The sequence below is a fragment of the Harpia harpyja genome, chromosome 15 (genome assembly GCF_026419915.1).
Source record: "Harpia harpyja isolate bHarHar1 chromosome 15, bHarHar1 primary haplotype, whole genome shotgun sequence".
Taxonomy (NCBI): Eukaryota; Metazoa; Chordata; class Aves; order Accipitriformes; family Accipitridae; genus Harpia; species Harpia harpyja.
Window position 1 is genome coordinate 6,120,520 of NC_068954.1, and position 16,327 is coordinate 6,136,846.

Here is a 16,327-nt window from a genome sequence, read left to right on the forward strand (position 1 = left end):
ATCTACAAAGTTACATTTTGAAACTTTACTGAAGTTTTTTTATTACTAAGAACACCTTAAGGCTTAATTTTGTTCATACCTAAGGATGAAATGGAACCAAATTTATGCCCAAAGGGTTTCATCAAAGCATGCTTTCAGGAAATAAAGTAGGATAATAGTAAATACACAAGTGAATGTCTCCCAGAAGTCAGTCATTTTAGAGAATTTAATAGAATTTTAGTAGGCTTAATACCATGGGTATTCACATAGATTTCAATTGGGCTATTTCCTTCAGAAAAGGACTATAAGATTAAGGTGCAGATTATTAAAACCAGTATTTTCCAGACTTTAAGTGGTAATCCCTTTCCCATTCGAAGCCTCACTTTTATAATACACACAGCTACTGAGGGTAGTCATGTAGCTTTCAGTAGGCCAATTCTTCCAGAAAGACCAGGCAAGGTCATTAAGAATATCAACAACTGGAGCACAAAATACCATCATTCAAAGAACCAGGCTTAAAAGTGTTAACAAAATAAAGCTGACATTTAAGGGGGGGGGGGGGGGGGGGAATCCTGAAAAACCTCAGATTTACTACCCTGATAAAACAAAACTGGAAAATACCTTATTGTTTTAAAAATTCACAGTGAAATATTAACGTTTGGATGACCAATAAATTACAAATCAAATTAATACAACTGAGGGTTATATGCTTTTGAAAATACTTCTACAGAAGTACAGCCTATTTACCTTCAAAAGCAGAAGCAATTGAAGTTCTTAAGTTTCTGCATCCTAATTTCACCCTGGTTATTCATTTATACACTAACATCAGGTCCTTGAAGTTTGGTGACTTTTTTCCCCTGTAGTAATACACTTACACAGTATGTAGCACTATAATCTAGATACTGTTATCAGTCTATCTATACACAAAATCTTCAGAATAGGGATCTGTACAGAGATCAAGTACTTCTATAAAGGCCAGTACTGAATTCTCAGGGAAAGCCCCTACCTGGTTTTCCCTCCAACAGACCTGAAGTTTAGCCTAAGGTTATGACTAGACAACTGTGTTTTATAGCTATAGATAAACTTCACCTCCATGATCTTCTCTTATTCTTTTTTAAGCTACTATAATTTTTGGCTTCTACAGTACCTTGTGGCAATGAATTTATGAATTCAACAATTTAATTACACACTGTTAAAAAACTACTTCCTTGTGTTCATTTTGAGCCTGCCATCTGATAATTTAATTAGGTGCCCCTAGTTTTTGTTATGAAAAAGGGAAATAATTGTTCCCATTCACTTTCTCTACATTGTTCATACTTCTAGATTTCTATCACATTCCCCTCCCAGTTGTCTCTTTCCAGGCTTTAGCACCCTGCCAGTTTAGTATCTCCTTGTACAGAATTCATTCAATTCTTTTCTAATTCTAGAATATTGTTTTTATTGTAGGGTAAGCCCAACAGCAGAACTACTAGTAACACTGTTTTCCTCATATATTCTCAATTCTTTTAAAATCTGATCCATTTTTGACAACCACTAAGCCTCAACTACTAAGCTTTGAGAGCTATCCATTGTGAATCTCAGATCCCTTTTTCTGTGAAAATAAACAGCATTTCAGCTCTGCTCATGCACATGACTTCAAGTTTATCGGCAATGGATTTCACCTATTTTATCACCCACCCAATTCTGTGAAATCTTTGGGTGGCTCTACAAAAATCAGCATTTGATTCAGTACTTTAACTCTGCCATTAGCAAGCTTTCTTGCTTCTCCAAGATCCTTGGTAGATCTCACAAGTAACTTTGCTCTAGTGTGAAAATAAACTATTCCTACCCTTAATTTCTCATCTTTTATTTCACTGGTATCTTGTAAAAGGATCTCTTCTCTATATCCCATAACATTTTGTAAAGCTACTGAGACACTGAAGCTACCAAAAAGCCACTAAGCAATTTACTAAAAAGATTAAAACTACTGGGGTTCCACCAAATTCCATGCCAATGTTGCAATTACTTACTTCCTAGTAGTAAGACAGAATGTGAAAACATGCAGTTTTGCAGTTCCTTTTTAGACAGGAAGTTCAACAGAAATTATAAATAATGTTATGTTTAAACAATGTGCAGTATTGACATTTAATTGATAATCACTGATTTTAGATATTCATTCATTCTTCCAAGAAACCTTATTTTTAATCAATAACTATAGTCATTACATAAATCCTTATTTTGTGCTATCTGCAGAACAAGCAATAATAAACTACACTGAATACTGTTTGAATAAATTAAGTAGCAATACTTGAAAACAATAAACATTTCTGCTCTTCACATATTTTTATTCAAAGCACAGAAAAAGGAGCTACATATCATGAATAGATACAAAAAAAGGGTTATCAACTCTCACATGACAACTGCATTTTGTGTTAAGCCATGAATGATCTAAATTGAAGTTACATAAACAGAAAACTAATGCCACTGGCAAACAGCCCCGTTCTGTAACGTTCTATTTGAGAATCACTGGTTAAAGAAAAAGAGACGCTGAGCTTTGACAAAGAATGATATGGGAGATGACATCAACTTCTTTCGGCAAATGAGCTCAGCGTGCCAGCTAGCTGACAAATTAGCTTCTAAAAACCACTAACAGTAGCTTACAAAGTCACAGCTGTTATCCTGTTTTGAACAACAAAATGTTGATCTCAGTTGAAATGTCTAGTTTTACAGAAGATTTGTAAGTGCCCTGATTTATTTTTTTTAAAAAAAAACCAAAGCAATAAGTTATACTGAGAAAAGCACAAGGGATAGGCAATGACTGTACTCTGATGACTCCATGGTGATGCTTAATAGATAAGATTAAGTATAACACTTGTTTATGTCCTGTACCCCCCTTGAATTAAAAAAAAAAAAAATCCCTAGTTACAGGCTCAGTAGCAACATAAATCTACAAACATGGAGGTACCACAGTCACTAGCAATTTCTTTAGCTAACTCGAGCAGTTGCCAGGATATTGACTTTGATAGTGGGAAGAAATGCATCAGAAAACCTGGCATCAGAAAACTTGTAGGAGATTCCATCAAGGGAGTTAAATTAATTGAAAGATGCTAATACTCTACTAAACAAATATTCTACAATGCTGACTAGTAGACAAAGTAAAAAAAAAAAAACCCCAAAATGTTACTTAGCACTTCAACTATTTAAGTAGTGTAAATCTTCACTTTTATAGTAAAATATCAGGCAGTCTTCTCTATTTCTCAGAGTTACAGGGAACTAAAAACTCTATTAAAAACAGAAACAAACTCAGTCTTAATGTTGGTACACCTATGACCTTCACCATTGGTATCTGAACATCAAATGACATAAATTAAATTTACTGACTTTAAAAAAAGAAAAACAAAACAAAAACAAACAAAAAACACCCTATCATTCCCATTTTACAGATGACAAACTGAAGGAGAGAACAATTTACCTAACTTCCTGAAGGTTCAAAGAGAAGTCTGTGGTTCAGCCCCATAGCTAAACTCACCTCTCAAGCACCAGACTACAGCCCTTTGCCACTACAGCATTCTCTCTGCTTTTTACAGTTTTTTTACCTCCATAAAATTGCAATAACTTCAGCATAATCACTCCCGATTTATGGTAAATGAAAGGAATAATCAAGCCAAGACAGATGCATGCCAAGTTTAAGTGACTAGCCCAAAGCCAACAAAAACCCATTGGTCAAAGCCTGGATTGAAACTTCTAAGATCCTATGTTTAGACATCTAATAAAGATCTTTATTTAACTATGCTACATAAGGCCTGTTTCTATCAACATATTTTCGTATTTTTTCATCTTTAACTAAAGTAGAGATAGTATAATAATGAACTAAATAAGACTGCAAGCATGTTAAGAGCTGAAAACAACCATGTATTTTCAACAGCAAGTCTAGTACTTATTTAGGAACAGGTACTACCAACTCCCAAATTCAGACCCAGAATTGGTCTGTTTCCCTTATGTACTTGTAAAACAGAAATTAACTTGTTTACCTCCTAAACAAGTATGAAGGAGGATAGAAGCAGCTAGTAATTAATATCTGAAAACATAAAACACAGCAAGTTCCATTAACAAATACCCTGTTTGTTAACAAAGTGAAAAGCAACAATACAGAAGACGCAAGAAACATTCTTCTCCTTATTTTCTTGGTTCTCTCTATTTCCACAGAAATGTGAGAATTCTGGAAAAGAAGAATTATGCTGTACAGACTTCTATACAGCCATCAAAAGAAATGCAAAAATAGAAAAAAGGTGGATACAATGTATAATGATCTTTCCACAGTCTCAAGAGAAAGAGAGGCTTTGTTGTTTATAGAATTCTCTGTCCTTAATATTTCAGCCACTCCCCACCCCAATTTCACAGATCGGTAACTTGCAAATGAAAAAAAAATTACATCAGAGTCCTTAAGAGTTATTTTAAATACTCTACTCACTAAACCAAATACTTTTGAGTTTCTTAATCAAACATCTCAAAGTAAGACTGGTAAAATGAATCCATGCCTCTTGACAGTACATCAGTGTCCTAAACAGTGAGGCATCTTTTTGATTCTTGATCTGCGTACAGCTTAGTTCAAACACAACTCCTGTACATGAAATATGTCAAATCAAGAGGTCAGTGTTGGCATGAAAGCTGCTGAAATAATCAGATCCTTAAAATTTTTCTTAAGCAAGACAAAAACCGTTGTTCAGATGGAAACATCATCTCGGGACCCATCAGCTTACCTCACCTTGCCCTGTTTTACACTGAAGGGGACCACAGGGAACATTGTCGTCATCTACCCGTGAGCCACCTGCAAGCTATCCAACAACCTACGTGGCCAATGTGTCAGGAGTTTAGGCCACATGAAGATTCTGGTATTCAGCTGAAGGAGACTCGTAGCCTCAATCTATTACTTCCAGTGTTGTGATGAAACCATTTGGTCTCCATGAAGCTACCCACTGGAACCTATAAAAAGTTGCATATGTTCTTGATCATAAAAGTAGACATGCTGAGTTCCAAATTGTTAATTTTATGTTTGAAGAACACATACAATGAAGCTCATCTATGTACAATAAAGAAACATCATACTAGATCAGAGCAACACTCCATCTAACCACGCTGCCTTTCAGGAAGTGATCAATAATTATCCATTCCTTGTTTAAACCATGGTATTTGATTTGTAAAAGCTCATACATCCATCACTGAAAAAATGAGTTGTTTAAACTTAAAGATGTCTAGATAAAGCTAAGCACTTTCACAAAAAGTACACCCTAGTTGTGTACTGTACAGTGACTGAGAAGTTTGGGGGTTAATTTGGTTTTTATTTTTTAAATTTTATTCTCTCTGTACCTCCACTAAACTATGTATCTGATATAGAGAATAATGTATTTCTCCCAAGCGTACTGCGAAGAAAAAACATAATTACTATTTGTTAAGTACTCTCATAGTGTGACGTGCCACAAAAGAGCACATGAAAGTTAGTAATTCTTCATAGTAGAGTTTGAATACTGCGCAGGAAAGATGGCAGAGAGCCATCTAATGAGCAATGAGTGGTAAAAAGAAAATCACTGAATAACACTCTGAAGTGAGCAGTATTCATTCCATGCAAAGAATGAGTCAGGAGTTCTAGGGATGAAAAAAAAAAAAATGCCATCAATTAACACTATTATAATGTACCACATACAATGGGGCTGTACTAAGGATCACTGGAAACCTTAATTCTAGCACAGCTAGTTAGTTAGAATCATAGCCAGTTTCATCAACTTATTCTTCCAGTGTAGAGTTTAGCTAAACTTACTTTTTTAGCAGAGGAGCACAGATTTAAGGGGGGGACGGGGAACAAGGTGGGAGACAAAACAAAAAAAACCCAAACTATCAGTTGGGAATAGTTCTATTTGCAAGTTCTTCAGATTTCACCTCTAAATTAGAAGGCAATCTTGTAGAAAATCTTTACTATTTTGGCTGCATATCTGTCGTATGTCCAATCTAGGAATAGTTACTAATGAGAGTTGAAAAGAAAAGCGCTCAAAGAATTAGTGTTCTGTAAAATTCATGAATTCTAAAAATGTGTCTGGGCATAATACTGTCATGTAATGAATGTCTGACTCTTTTTCAGTTTATTTCAGTTATTCATAAGGAAAAGTAAGCTTGAATTACTGTAGCTCCTATACACAGATAAAACAGATATTTTCCACCCACATTAGAAAATGAGAAGATTGAATTGCATTCAGTTATGAATTGGATTTGTTCTTCAATTAAAAGAGAAGAAAAATAAATCATACTGAAGCTAAATGACAAACCAAATTCTATTCCATTGTAATTTTGTCCAAAAGACAACTAAATTTGTTATTTCTTCAACTCTTTGATCATTATGTTTAGCTTGTAAAGATGCCACTTACTACTGCAAATACTCCATTTCTGAACAGACTGGTATCATTTTTCCTGAAACTGAAATATAAACATTCTGCTGCAGAGCTACTTCAAACCCACACTGGGCAAAACTGGACTTAAAAAGCAAGAAAACATTTAGATTTTCATAAGAAATAAAAATAATAAAAAAAAGACTTTGAAGAAAAGGACAATTACAAATCTTACAAAATGAGCAGCATAAAGATGGCAAAATAAAATCGCATATTCTTCATATTCTGCCTTATTCCCAAACCCCAACAGTTACTGAAGTTTCTTCTTAAAATAAGAAAAGATAAACTCCACCTATACAGATGTAAAGGCACAAAATGTGAAAGATAAAGTTTAGCTCATTTTACACTTTACAGAGAATACGGTTATTTCTGAGGGCCCCAACCTTAAAGCCCGTGCCATGAGAACGAACTCTGGCTCACGAAAAGCCACCCTTCCTTTAGCGTTGGGGTTTTTGGCAAAGCAGCAAAGTGCCCAGAGCACTGCTTCATCTTCCCAAATGGTCTGGTAGCATCAATCTGTACATCCCCAAGGGTTCCCCAAGCACATGAAGAAGCCTGGCTACAAGGACCTGCTCTGGCAGCACCTTGAGTCCGAAGTCTTTTCAGGCCCAGAACAACTCAAAAACACCACTCCAGAATCAGAATGCTCTCAGGAAGGGGATTTAGAAAATACTAGAGAACACTGTTTATTTTTCAGCCTGGATTAATTTGTGACTATGCTGCCCAATTTTCCAACAAAACTGGTTTTTAGTGCTCCAATCACTAACAAGGAATTTGGCTGTACAGTTCCAAAAGCAATTTGAGTACTAAGTGCTGATTCATTTCTATAACCTGGCCTCATAGATGTTGTAATCAGTAGGCAACACTCAATAGTCTTTAGGCTGTCCACCATCATCTTTTTATGCCATAACGCAGAATTTCATCCTGCTTAGCACCTTTGACCCCTGACAGTACATACAGTCAAGTGGCAGACCCAGAACCTGCGTTTGCTCTTGAAATGGAAACATAACAATTGACTTTGGTTACAGGCTGGGTCTCCAAATTAAAAGCACCCTGTTTACCCAACTGTCAATACTCCACAGAGCTAATTGGTTTGGGTGCTTACTAGATACTTCCCTCATGCAGCTAATGAGTATACGCAGTGGTGTATCTTCTTAGAACAGATTATTATTTATCCATGTAAACAGGACAGAAATAAATGGTTAAAGTAATAAAATACCGAAGTATTAAAAAGCAAATAGCATAGATACGGTCTTATCCACACAGAACATTTCCTCAAAGCTTGCATTATTTATCTTAGAAGTTATAGGTCTGGATTCTGGCAACCAAACCACAGAGTCTCTCTGAAAAAAAAAAAAACAAACCCAAAAAAAACCCCCAGCCCTGCTTCCTCACTTTTGGGGTTGGAAGGTCAGAGGAGGAGGTGTGAGTGGAAGCAATGATTGTAATTCATTTTTCTATTTTTTTTTCTTCAGTTTTCTTCACTATTCATTCAGTTAAGCAGTCTGCTACTCAGAGCATGACAAAAAAAAATTCTTAAGAAGAACTGACACCTGCTTATCTGAACATAGGTGAATGGACTATCTATAAATACTGCCTGCTTTCTCCTCCAGATGTGAAAAATCAACCAACCAACTCTCCAGCACAGAACACATTGCACATTGGAAATTTAATACAAACATCTCCCACACTCTTCCCAACCACACTTAAGTTTGATTCTCTTCTATTATTCTTTAGGCATACCTATACGGGCCATTTTAACTGCTATGCAGAGACAGCCTAATTCGCTCCAAATAAGCTCAACACTTCACTGAACACAGCTAGGCTGCTTCCAGTATCCGAACTGGCTGTTTCGGAACAAACCGAGTTTCATTTTGCCTGGGAGATTGGAGGGCAATGTTCTCCTAGGTATGCCATGAAAAGGGGTACATGTTTTTGTTCTTCATCCTGTTTCAGTGTCTTCATTTCTCCTCACCTTCAGTACTCCTTCTCTACAAAATGGGAACCATACTGTTAAAAAAGAAACTCATTAAAAAACAACAAGATTTTCTTTTTAACTCTCCTCCCAATTTTATTCCTTCCAATCTCCTCTCATCCTCTTTTCAACTCTTTTTCTCATGAATGATCTTCAGATCTCTTCTCCAACAAAAAACCACAATACATTTTTAATTACAAAGGAAAGCTTGGACTGTTGACAAGCTGTGGAAAAGAAGTAGATCCAGGTACTAAATACTTTAAAAAGAAATTTAAAACAACATGGAGACATAAATGGGCGAAAGGATGAAACTACCTCATTTTACTATTTTTTTTTCTAAAAAAAAAAACTGTTTACAGACTGAGGATCTCAAACTTCTGTAAATGTCATGAACAGCACAGAAATATTTCAGCTTGCATTCATTGCATATGGAAATGTTACAGGGTTGGGGTTTTTCAAAAAATACAGAGAAGCAACTGTGATGATCAGGCATCATGCTCAAGTTCAAGCAGATAACAAGACCAGCCCATTGCACACAAATAACTCACACTCTTCATACTAGAATATATGGAGAAAGTTAATAATAAAATTAAAATGAACTACTCTCCCTTCTCCATGAAGTTCTTCAAATCACTCTTTTATTACAGTTCATTATATGGGGTTTTTCCCCTCCCTCTTTTTCATACTTTTCTCTAAATGGCTAGCTGCATATATTTAATTGTATACTCCTCAGGGCAGTGACTATTTCCTTAATTATCTGTAAAGTTCACTGCTATAAACAACGGTACTATGCAATGTTAAGTAATAAAAGTGAGTAATGTTTTGTTGAGAAACAGTCATGCATTAATTATGCAAGATAATCTGGAAAATACAGAAGCAGGGGAAAAAGCATGTCATTATGAATCTATAACTTTAAAGCATCACTACCCAATGAATGGTTTATGATATTCCATTTCAGTATTATATTTAATTTCTCTTGGGGTATTTAAAAAACATCTGTTCTGAAAGTTACCAAATGGGTATTGTTTACTCAGAAATTCTACAGGGTGCAACCCCCTTCTATACTGTCAGTTAAACATACAATATTTTAAATACACATTATGGAGCCAACTGTTGAAGCAGACACTTAGAACGCAAAGAATATTCTACACATTAAAATACACATGAAAAATACTGTCCAGGAGTTATAACATAAATCAAGTACAGATTCTAAATTCAGTATTTAATAACTACGCAATTTAAAAAAAAAAACATTTCGTTTTTATTACTTACTGAACTAATTTCATGTCTTAAATCTACATTGCTGCAAACTTATACAAGCACAGAAGCTACTGAAACTGGTATAATTTTAAAAGCAAAAGCAAATTTTTATTGCTGAACTATGCCCCTGAAAATGGGGTTTAATATGAAAACACTGACACCAAATCTGAAGAGCGTGAATACTCTGCTTTAATATTTTTAAAAATCTGTTCTCTAATCTTGACTGAGGTTTGAAAGTAGCAAGTCTGTATTTTTCCAGTGTAAATGTTGTGCAAAAGCTTTACAAACATAGATCTAAATCTGCAATTGCCATTACTAAAATAAATGAAAAATCTATAAGCAGCAGTGAAACTGGCATGCAAATAAAAGAACTGTCAAGACATATATTGCCTAAAAATAAGCTTACAATAACTATTTTAAAGACTGTGTGTGGTCTTACCCATATATTTTGGCAAGATGCACTTTCTCCAACCACAGCTAGATTCATCCAAAAGCAGTGGCACTGGAGAGTCTCTGTCTCACCTGTCAAACTTGAAGAACGTTGTTCAGCAGACCACCATGAGTCCATGGATAGGATCCACAGCACTACAGCAGCTGTTCTTGATAAGTGTTCTCTAACTATAGAGGCAAATGCTTCAAAAACGTTCTGTGAGAGGATCACCCTTAATATACGTGCATTTAAAACCAAACAGAAACAAAAACATATCTAGAACAAGACTTTCAGGACATTTATGGCAGAACAGGATCAGTGACTTCATACGTATCTCTGTCTGATATTTGGAAACAATCACAGAAGATTCAAGTCTATTAAATTTACCTTAGAATTTACCTAAATTTATTTACCCCTCAGAAATTATTATACTCTTCACATTGCAGGCAATCAAATAAAACAACTAGAACCCTTAAATCTTCACATCATCTATGAAGATGAACTTTCCTCTTCTCAGATCCTTTCCCACATGTGACATGGAAAATATTTTCACACCAGCTACAAATAGTTTAAGTGGGACGGAGAGGTAAAAGGCTGCTTGGCTACCGTAAAGGTAAGATTCAGTGCAAATGGGATGAAGCAAGAAAAGCTGCCAGTTTTAAAACTACGTAAGAGGATATTTTGACAACCAGAAAAATCTAAGGAGAAAGCTTATCTGAATTCTGTCTATATAAAATAACTTCAACTGTCATTAAAAAGCATATAATCATTAATTTCCAGAGCAATGTGAGTATTTTCTAAAAATAGGTCACTGCTTTTAACTACCGAGATCTGCTCTGCTTTAACTACTGGTAGCATTGTATCCTAGAAGGAAGAAAGGCTCTAGAGAGATTACTTTCACTTTTCCCTAGATATATTTAGTGTACTAACTAGCATAGTTAGGATATTATTTTTCTTTGGTTTTGTCAGTAGCATGTTTGAAATAAATTTTATTAAGTGGTAGTGTATGTAACATTGCATTGTGGGTAGCAGTTTCCTGCCTTAACCTAGCCACATCCTCAGCTGTTATATGAGACAAGTTTCCCATATTTTCTGCAAGTTGACTTTAAAAAAAAAAAAAAGGGAAAAAGAAAAAAAAACAGACAGGAGAAAATAGCTAGAAGGTTAGGATGATCTTAAACAGCATATATTGACTGTTTAGAATGCGTGCATCTAATCAAAAGGGCTTTTTTCTCAATTACTGTACAGTCTACAAAATATGTATTTGAGGAACACAAGAAAAGTAACACTCGTCAGAAAAAATGCCTGAGCACCAAGAATATCAAGATGAGACATATTTGACCATTAAGATGTAGCCCCTAATTCAAAGCCTGATCAGGGGTTAGATTATTTCACTGGAGAATATCTTTTCTATTTTATGAAGAAGTGAGAGAGCTGGCAACTCAAGATGAATGAAAACAATTTATTACTACTTGCTATTATATGATGTACTCACTGCTTAACAGAAGATGACCATCCTTTTAATTTAAATAACAGTTCAGTTTAAGGTTTAATTTGATCTTCAGTAGCCTGATTCCACTGTACAGAAAACAGACAACATTTGTTTACACTAGAAATGTAACAGCATTTTTTTTTTCCCCTCTATATGCTTAGTGGTCCCAGGCACTGTCTACTTCAAACCATATCTTACTTAGAAAAAGATTATAAGGCAGAGAACAGAAAGTCATAAAAAGGCAGCAGTAAAACTCAGATGTTCAATGCTACTCCTTGCAGACACCAATAAGTAGCATTTTAAAATTAAGGACTGCTAAAATAATTTTAAAAATTGTAACAGCAAGGTTAACAGGCAGTTTTAACTTTTGCTTTAACAGATTAATATATATGTGATATCAGCATACTTGAAGCTGTTGCAGAGATGTTGGAAATTAGAAGTCTACAAGATACCCAAGTCTAGCAACAAAACTTCCATAAAATGTGCAAATATTTTAAATCAAACAGTACATTAAATATGTTAGCTAAGAACCATCAGAAAACACAGTACTATCCCTCTAATAATTATCATTACTTCCAAGTTATGAAAAACAAATTCAAGGAGAGAGACTTCACTCCTAAAAACAAACAACAAAAACAAACAAACAAAAATATTGCTCTAGTGGAAACAGATACGTTAATAACACCTACAATTAATACCTGCATGTGAGGAAACTGCATTAGGACTTTATTATAAAAATCAGCGTCTTGTTATAGTATATATTGTAAAACTTGTAAGTGGAATTTAACACGTTTCTCATCATACTGCTTAAGCAGAATATTTATATCTCTCCAGTTGTAGCATAGAAACAAACATTTAAGTACAAATAAACTTTCAACAGGGTATCATACTGTTTATATACTGTATGAACTTTGAGTGGCAGAAGGCAAAATGTTTGGAAATAAAGCATGGCTTAAAAGTTTCAAAACACATTTCAAAAAAAGTGAAAGATGTAATTATCTTTTAGTGTTGCATTACAATTGACTTTAAATAAGATTTCATTTGTCGTCAAAGATCAAGCTCATAGTTTACCATAGAAATTCCTTAGTATAATACTTCCTTTGTAAGTGTAATTGTGACTTAAAGCATCCCCTATGGAACATGTAAGTTAACTTCGAAATTTGTAGATCTACCTTTTAAACAAAAGACTGTCAAGTGTAAGTCTGCAATCAAGACACTAGTTTATACAGTGGATTTTCAGGATTCATGCATCTGCTTCATTAGAAGTGCAAACTATACTGAAAGAAGCCATCATTTTCACAGGAATAAGGTCTGCATAAAGTTCAGCTTTATAATGTCTCTATACTAAAAAACGTAGCATTTTTTTCACTGACAGTTTCTGCAGACTACATCTAGACTACTCAGTTAATCCATTTGTTTTTCTGCTTTTAATGGATTTTGTCTTACTAAACGAAGACTTCACTGTAGTGGTCTTGATCTTGACAGCACAGGTGAAGAAGTATGTACAGTAAAAAAGAAATCTTGTAAAGGTATCATATCAAAACACAGTAACAAAGTTATTCACTAACTTTGTGTACACAAGTGAAAGCATTAAAAAGCCATTCCAGAGAAAGCCTGAGCACAGCATTTCAATGCAATAAATTTTAAAATTCAGACTTTGTAGGAAGTTCAATATTCTAATATTAAAGATGTGACTAAGAATAAATTCTGGAATTAAAAAAAAAATAAAAAAAAAATCAAACAACTGCGTTCCTAAGAATGAAAATAAGTACTTAAGATCAAGACATGAGTTACCTACTATATAAAAATAGTGGATCTACCTACCATCAAATAGAAGTTGATAAATATCTTCAATGCATAACTGTAGTTGAAGAAACATTGTGCTTACAATTAAGAGTTCCATAAATAACGGAGGCAGCAACCCCCAAAGGCTTTTGCTGCATCAAAAGTTGATTAAAACTGTAATGCACACAAACATATTCTGTTTATATGAAAAGATTACCATTCTTTTTATCATTTTTATACTCTTTTTTCCATTGAAGTTCTTAACCATACTGTGAAAATATAAAGAAATAAAAGCAATCCATCATTAGGAGAAATAAGTATCACCCTTCCTTTTATGAGACGAGTGATTTGCAGAATACTCCTTTTTCATTTTACGCTAGAATTCTATAAATTTGGCAAAATCTAATAACTTTCAAAATACTGAATTAAGAACAATGCCATTTATCTTACAATAAATATTATGAAAGTAGTTTTTATGAAGAGGGTTTTCTGTTCCTTTGATAAATATATAAAAAAATAAAAACACAATCTGTAATTTTTACTGAAATCTCTTTTCCCATTTTCTCTCCATCCTCGCAAAACAGAGAACCTGCTCTCTATCCACACTTCCAGCTATTCATCTCACATCACTCCTAGCCAATTTCTTACTGGGAAAGCTGAGGACAAAAAGAAAAAATAAAAAAGGAAGGATGGCAGCTTCAAAGATATGTATTTTATTTTACAAATAAAAGTTGAACAATATCTAGAAAATGTTTTACACAATTCTTCTGCTCCCAAAAACATATATGACAAAGAAAAAATTTAAAAATCACTCAGCTAAACTAAAAAAATACAGTACATCTGTGATACAATCAGGCTAATAAGAAAAGTTCTAGACATAATGTCCAAAGAGGCAAAAAATAAGATACTTTCTCAAAGATGTTTCCAATTTTGTTCTGAATCTGAGTGAGCAAATCAAGGCTACTAATACACACTGTCTGTGCACATTATTCCTTACTACACACAGCATTTTGCAATTTATTTCAAAGCTTCTATTATAAACAAAAAAATACTGCTTTTGTTAACCCACTCCGTACTGGTACAGTAAAGGCTTATATTACACAATCAAAGTCAAAGTTACAATATGTTAAGTATATAAAAAGTATTATACACACATGCACACATATGATATTAAGTATTTAAATCTTACATATGCATCAAATTTATGTTTCATTTTAAAACTAAGTGTTAACATTAACTGGTGAATAAAGTTATTTATAGTCTCCCCAAAAGTCTAAGACTGTTCTATTTCTCTTAAACAGTGAAACTATAATAAGCAATTAGTGTAAGCACAATCAAAACCTCCCAACTCTCACAGTTCATTCTGTTATGCAACATCTACATAAATCCTAGCAATACCAGTATTCAAAAGCATCACTTAGACTGCAGTATACAACTAGTTATGATATCCAAATGACATATTTTGCCCCAAATATAAAAGAAAAATAATTGCCCTTAATTTGCATTACATAAAACTGCCAAGGAGTTTTGAAGGCATGTAAAGCAAGGCAGACATGATTTAAGATTTGCAAAGGAATCCCCAGACTAACACTTCTGTGACAGCCAATTACAGTAAAAAACACAACCCCAACAAGCAGTCTGCTACTAGACCTTAGGAAAGGTAAAGTTTCTTACAATGAGTTACAGATTCACAAGTATAGGAAGACAAGGAGAAAAAGTAAAACAGAAGGAATCCAGCCACCCAGCAAATATGAAGCAGACCCAAGATCGTGATACAATCCAAAGATGTAAATTATTGTAAATCATCACTGTTGTTCAGAATTTCACACAGCCACTTGTGCCAATTTTGCTCACTTTTCCACAGACACAATAATGAAGTAGGGAGAGGGAAGGGGAGGGAAAAAAAAAAAAAAGAAAGAAAAAAAAAAAGGAGGGGGGAAGAAGAGTGGGGGGAACCTGAACTGAGAGTACAAATAAAGTTCTGCTGTCCATATGCTTTAACTGTACAGAAGTTTGGGCTCTTACAGCATTTTGTACTCTCTCCAAATCCTCATGAGTCACAAAAATTAAAAAGCTATATCCTTCTGGATGCCAGGAAGAGCCTTACCACGGGCCTTTTGTCAAAATAAAAAAAAAAAAAAAAAGAAAAAAAGAAAAGGAAAAAAAAAAGGGGGAGAGAGAAAGAAAAAGCCACAGTGTAGGCAGTCCTACTTGGAGTCCTCTGATGTCACAGCCACATGACTCGCTCGCTCCAGTAACAGTGCTTGCAAAAAAAAGGAGTTTTAAAGCTTTTGCTTTTTTGGATTGTGTGAATGCTTCATTCGCCTCACAAACAACCACAGAACCACAAGTGCGGTGCAAACTTTCTCCAGGAGGACAGCAAAGAAGTCTCTGGTTTTTAAATGGTTAATCTCCGCAGGTCACTACCAGCCACTGAGACCAACAGAGTCAGTAAGTGCTCTCTAACCACAGTCTATGCAGTAATAGTAGGTCCTTCAAATATTTGCTCATTCTCTTTTTTTTTTGTTTTGTTTCCTTGCTTTTCACATGTTACCAGTGCTACACAATTTTTTGACAGGGAAAAAACCAACTATAGAGTCTATGCAATCCAGGAACACTGTAAAACTAAAACAAGGTTTGGCTATGGTTTGTGTTTTCAGTTTGAGGATCCAAGAAGTATTTACACCAGAAGGTGAAAGCTCTGCGTGAACCGAGAGGGACTATGGCATCAAACAGCCTGTTCAGTTCAGTGACACCATGTCAGCAAAACTTCTTTTGGGGTAAGTACTGCAATATTTGAGCTTCTGTTTTCCGTTGTTGGGAGTTTTCTTACTTTTAACAATGCTGGTTATAGCTCTCTAAGCAAAAACTTGCTGATGGGATGTTAGGGTGTTAAAATAGCATACCTGGTTTGGGGGGGGCGGGGGGGGGGGAAGTCATCATAAAGAACTTCTGCAGATTTATGAACAAATTTGTTAGCTGACAAGCTG

The 16,327-nt window shown here is 34.7% G+C and overlaps 2 protein-coding genes across 13 annotated transcripts in view; one reads left to right on the forward strand and one right to left on the reverse strand.

The window, feature by feature from the left end:
• The window catches only part of SUPT3H (SPT3 homolog, SAGA and STAGA complex component), a 281,438-nt gene that overhangs the window by 219,992 nt on the left and 45,119 nt on the right, over positions 1 to 16,327 (reverse strand). The window lies entirely within an intron of this gene.
• The window catches only part of RUNX2 (RUNX family transcription factor 2), a 222,981-nt gene continuing 222,314 nt past the window's right edge, over positions 15,661 to 16,327 (forward strand). For 3 of the 5 annotated variants that reach the window (XM_052809349.1, XM_052809351.1, XM_052809354.1), the window contains exon 1: positions 15,789 to 16,117. In XM_052809349.1, the coding sequence (XP_052665309.1) occupies positions 16,060 to 16,117 (58 nt within the window). In that variant the 5' untranslated portion in view covers positions 15,789 to 16,059. Of the gene's footprint in view, positions 16,118 to 16,327 lie in introns of all 5 variants that reach the window. The other 2 variants (XM_052809348.1, XM_052809355.1) reach the window with 2 other exon arrangements.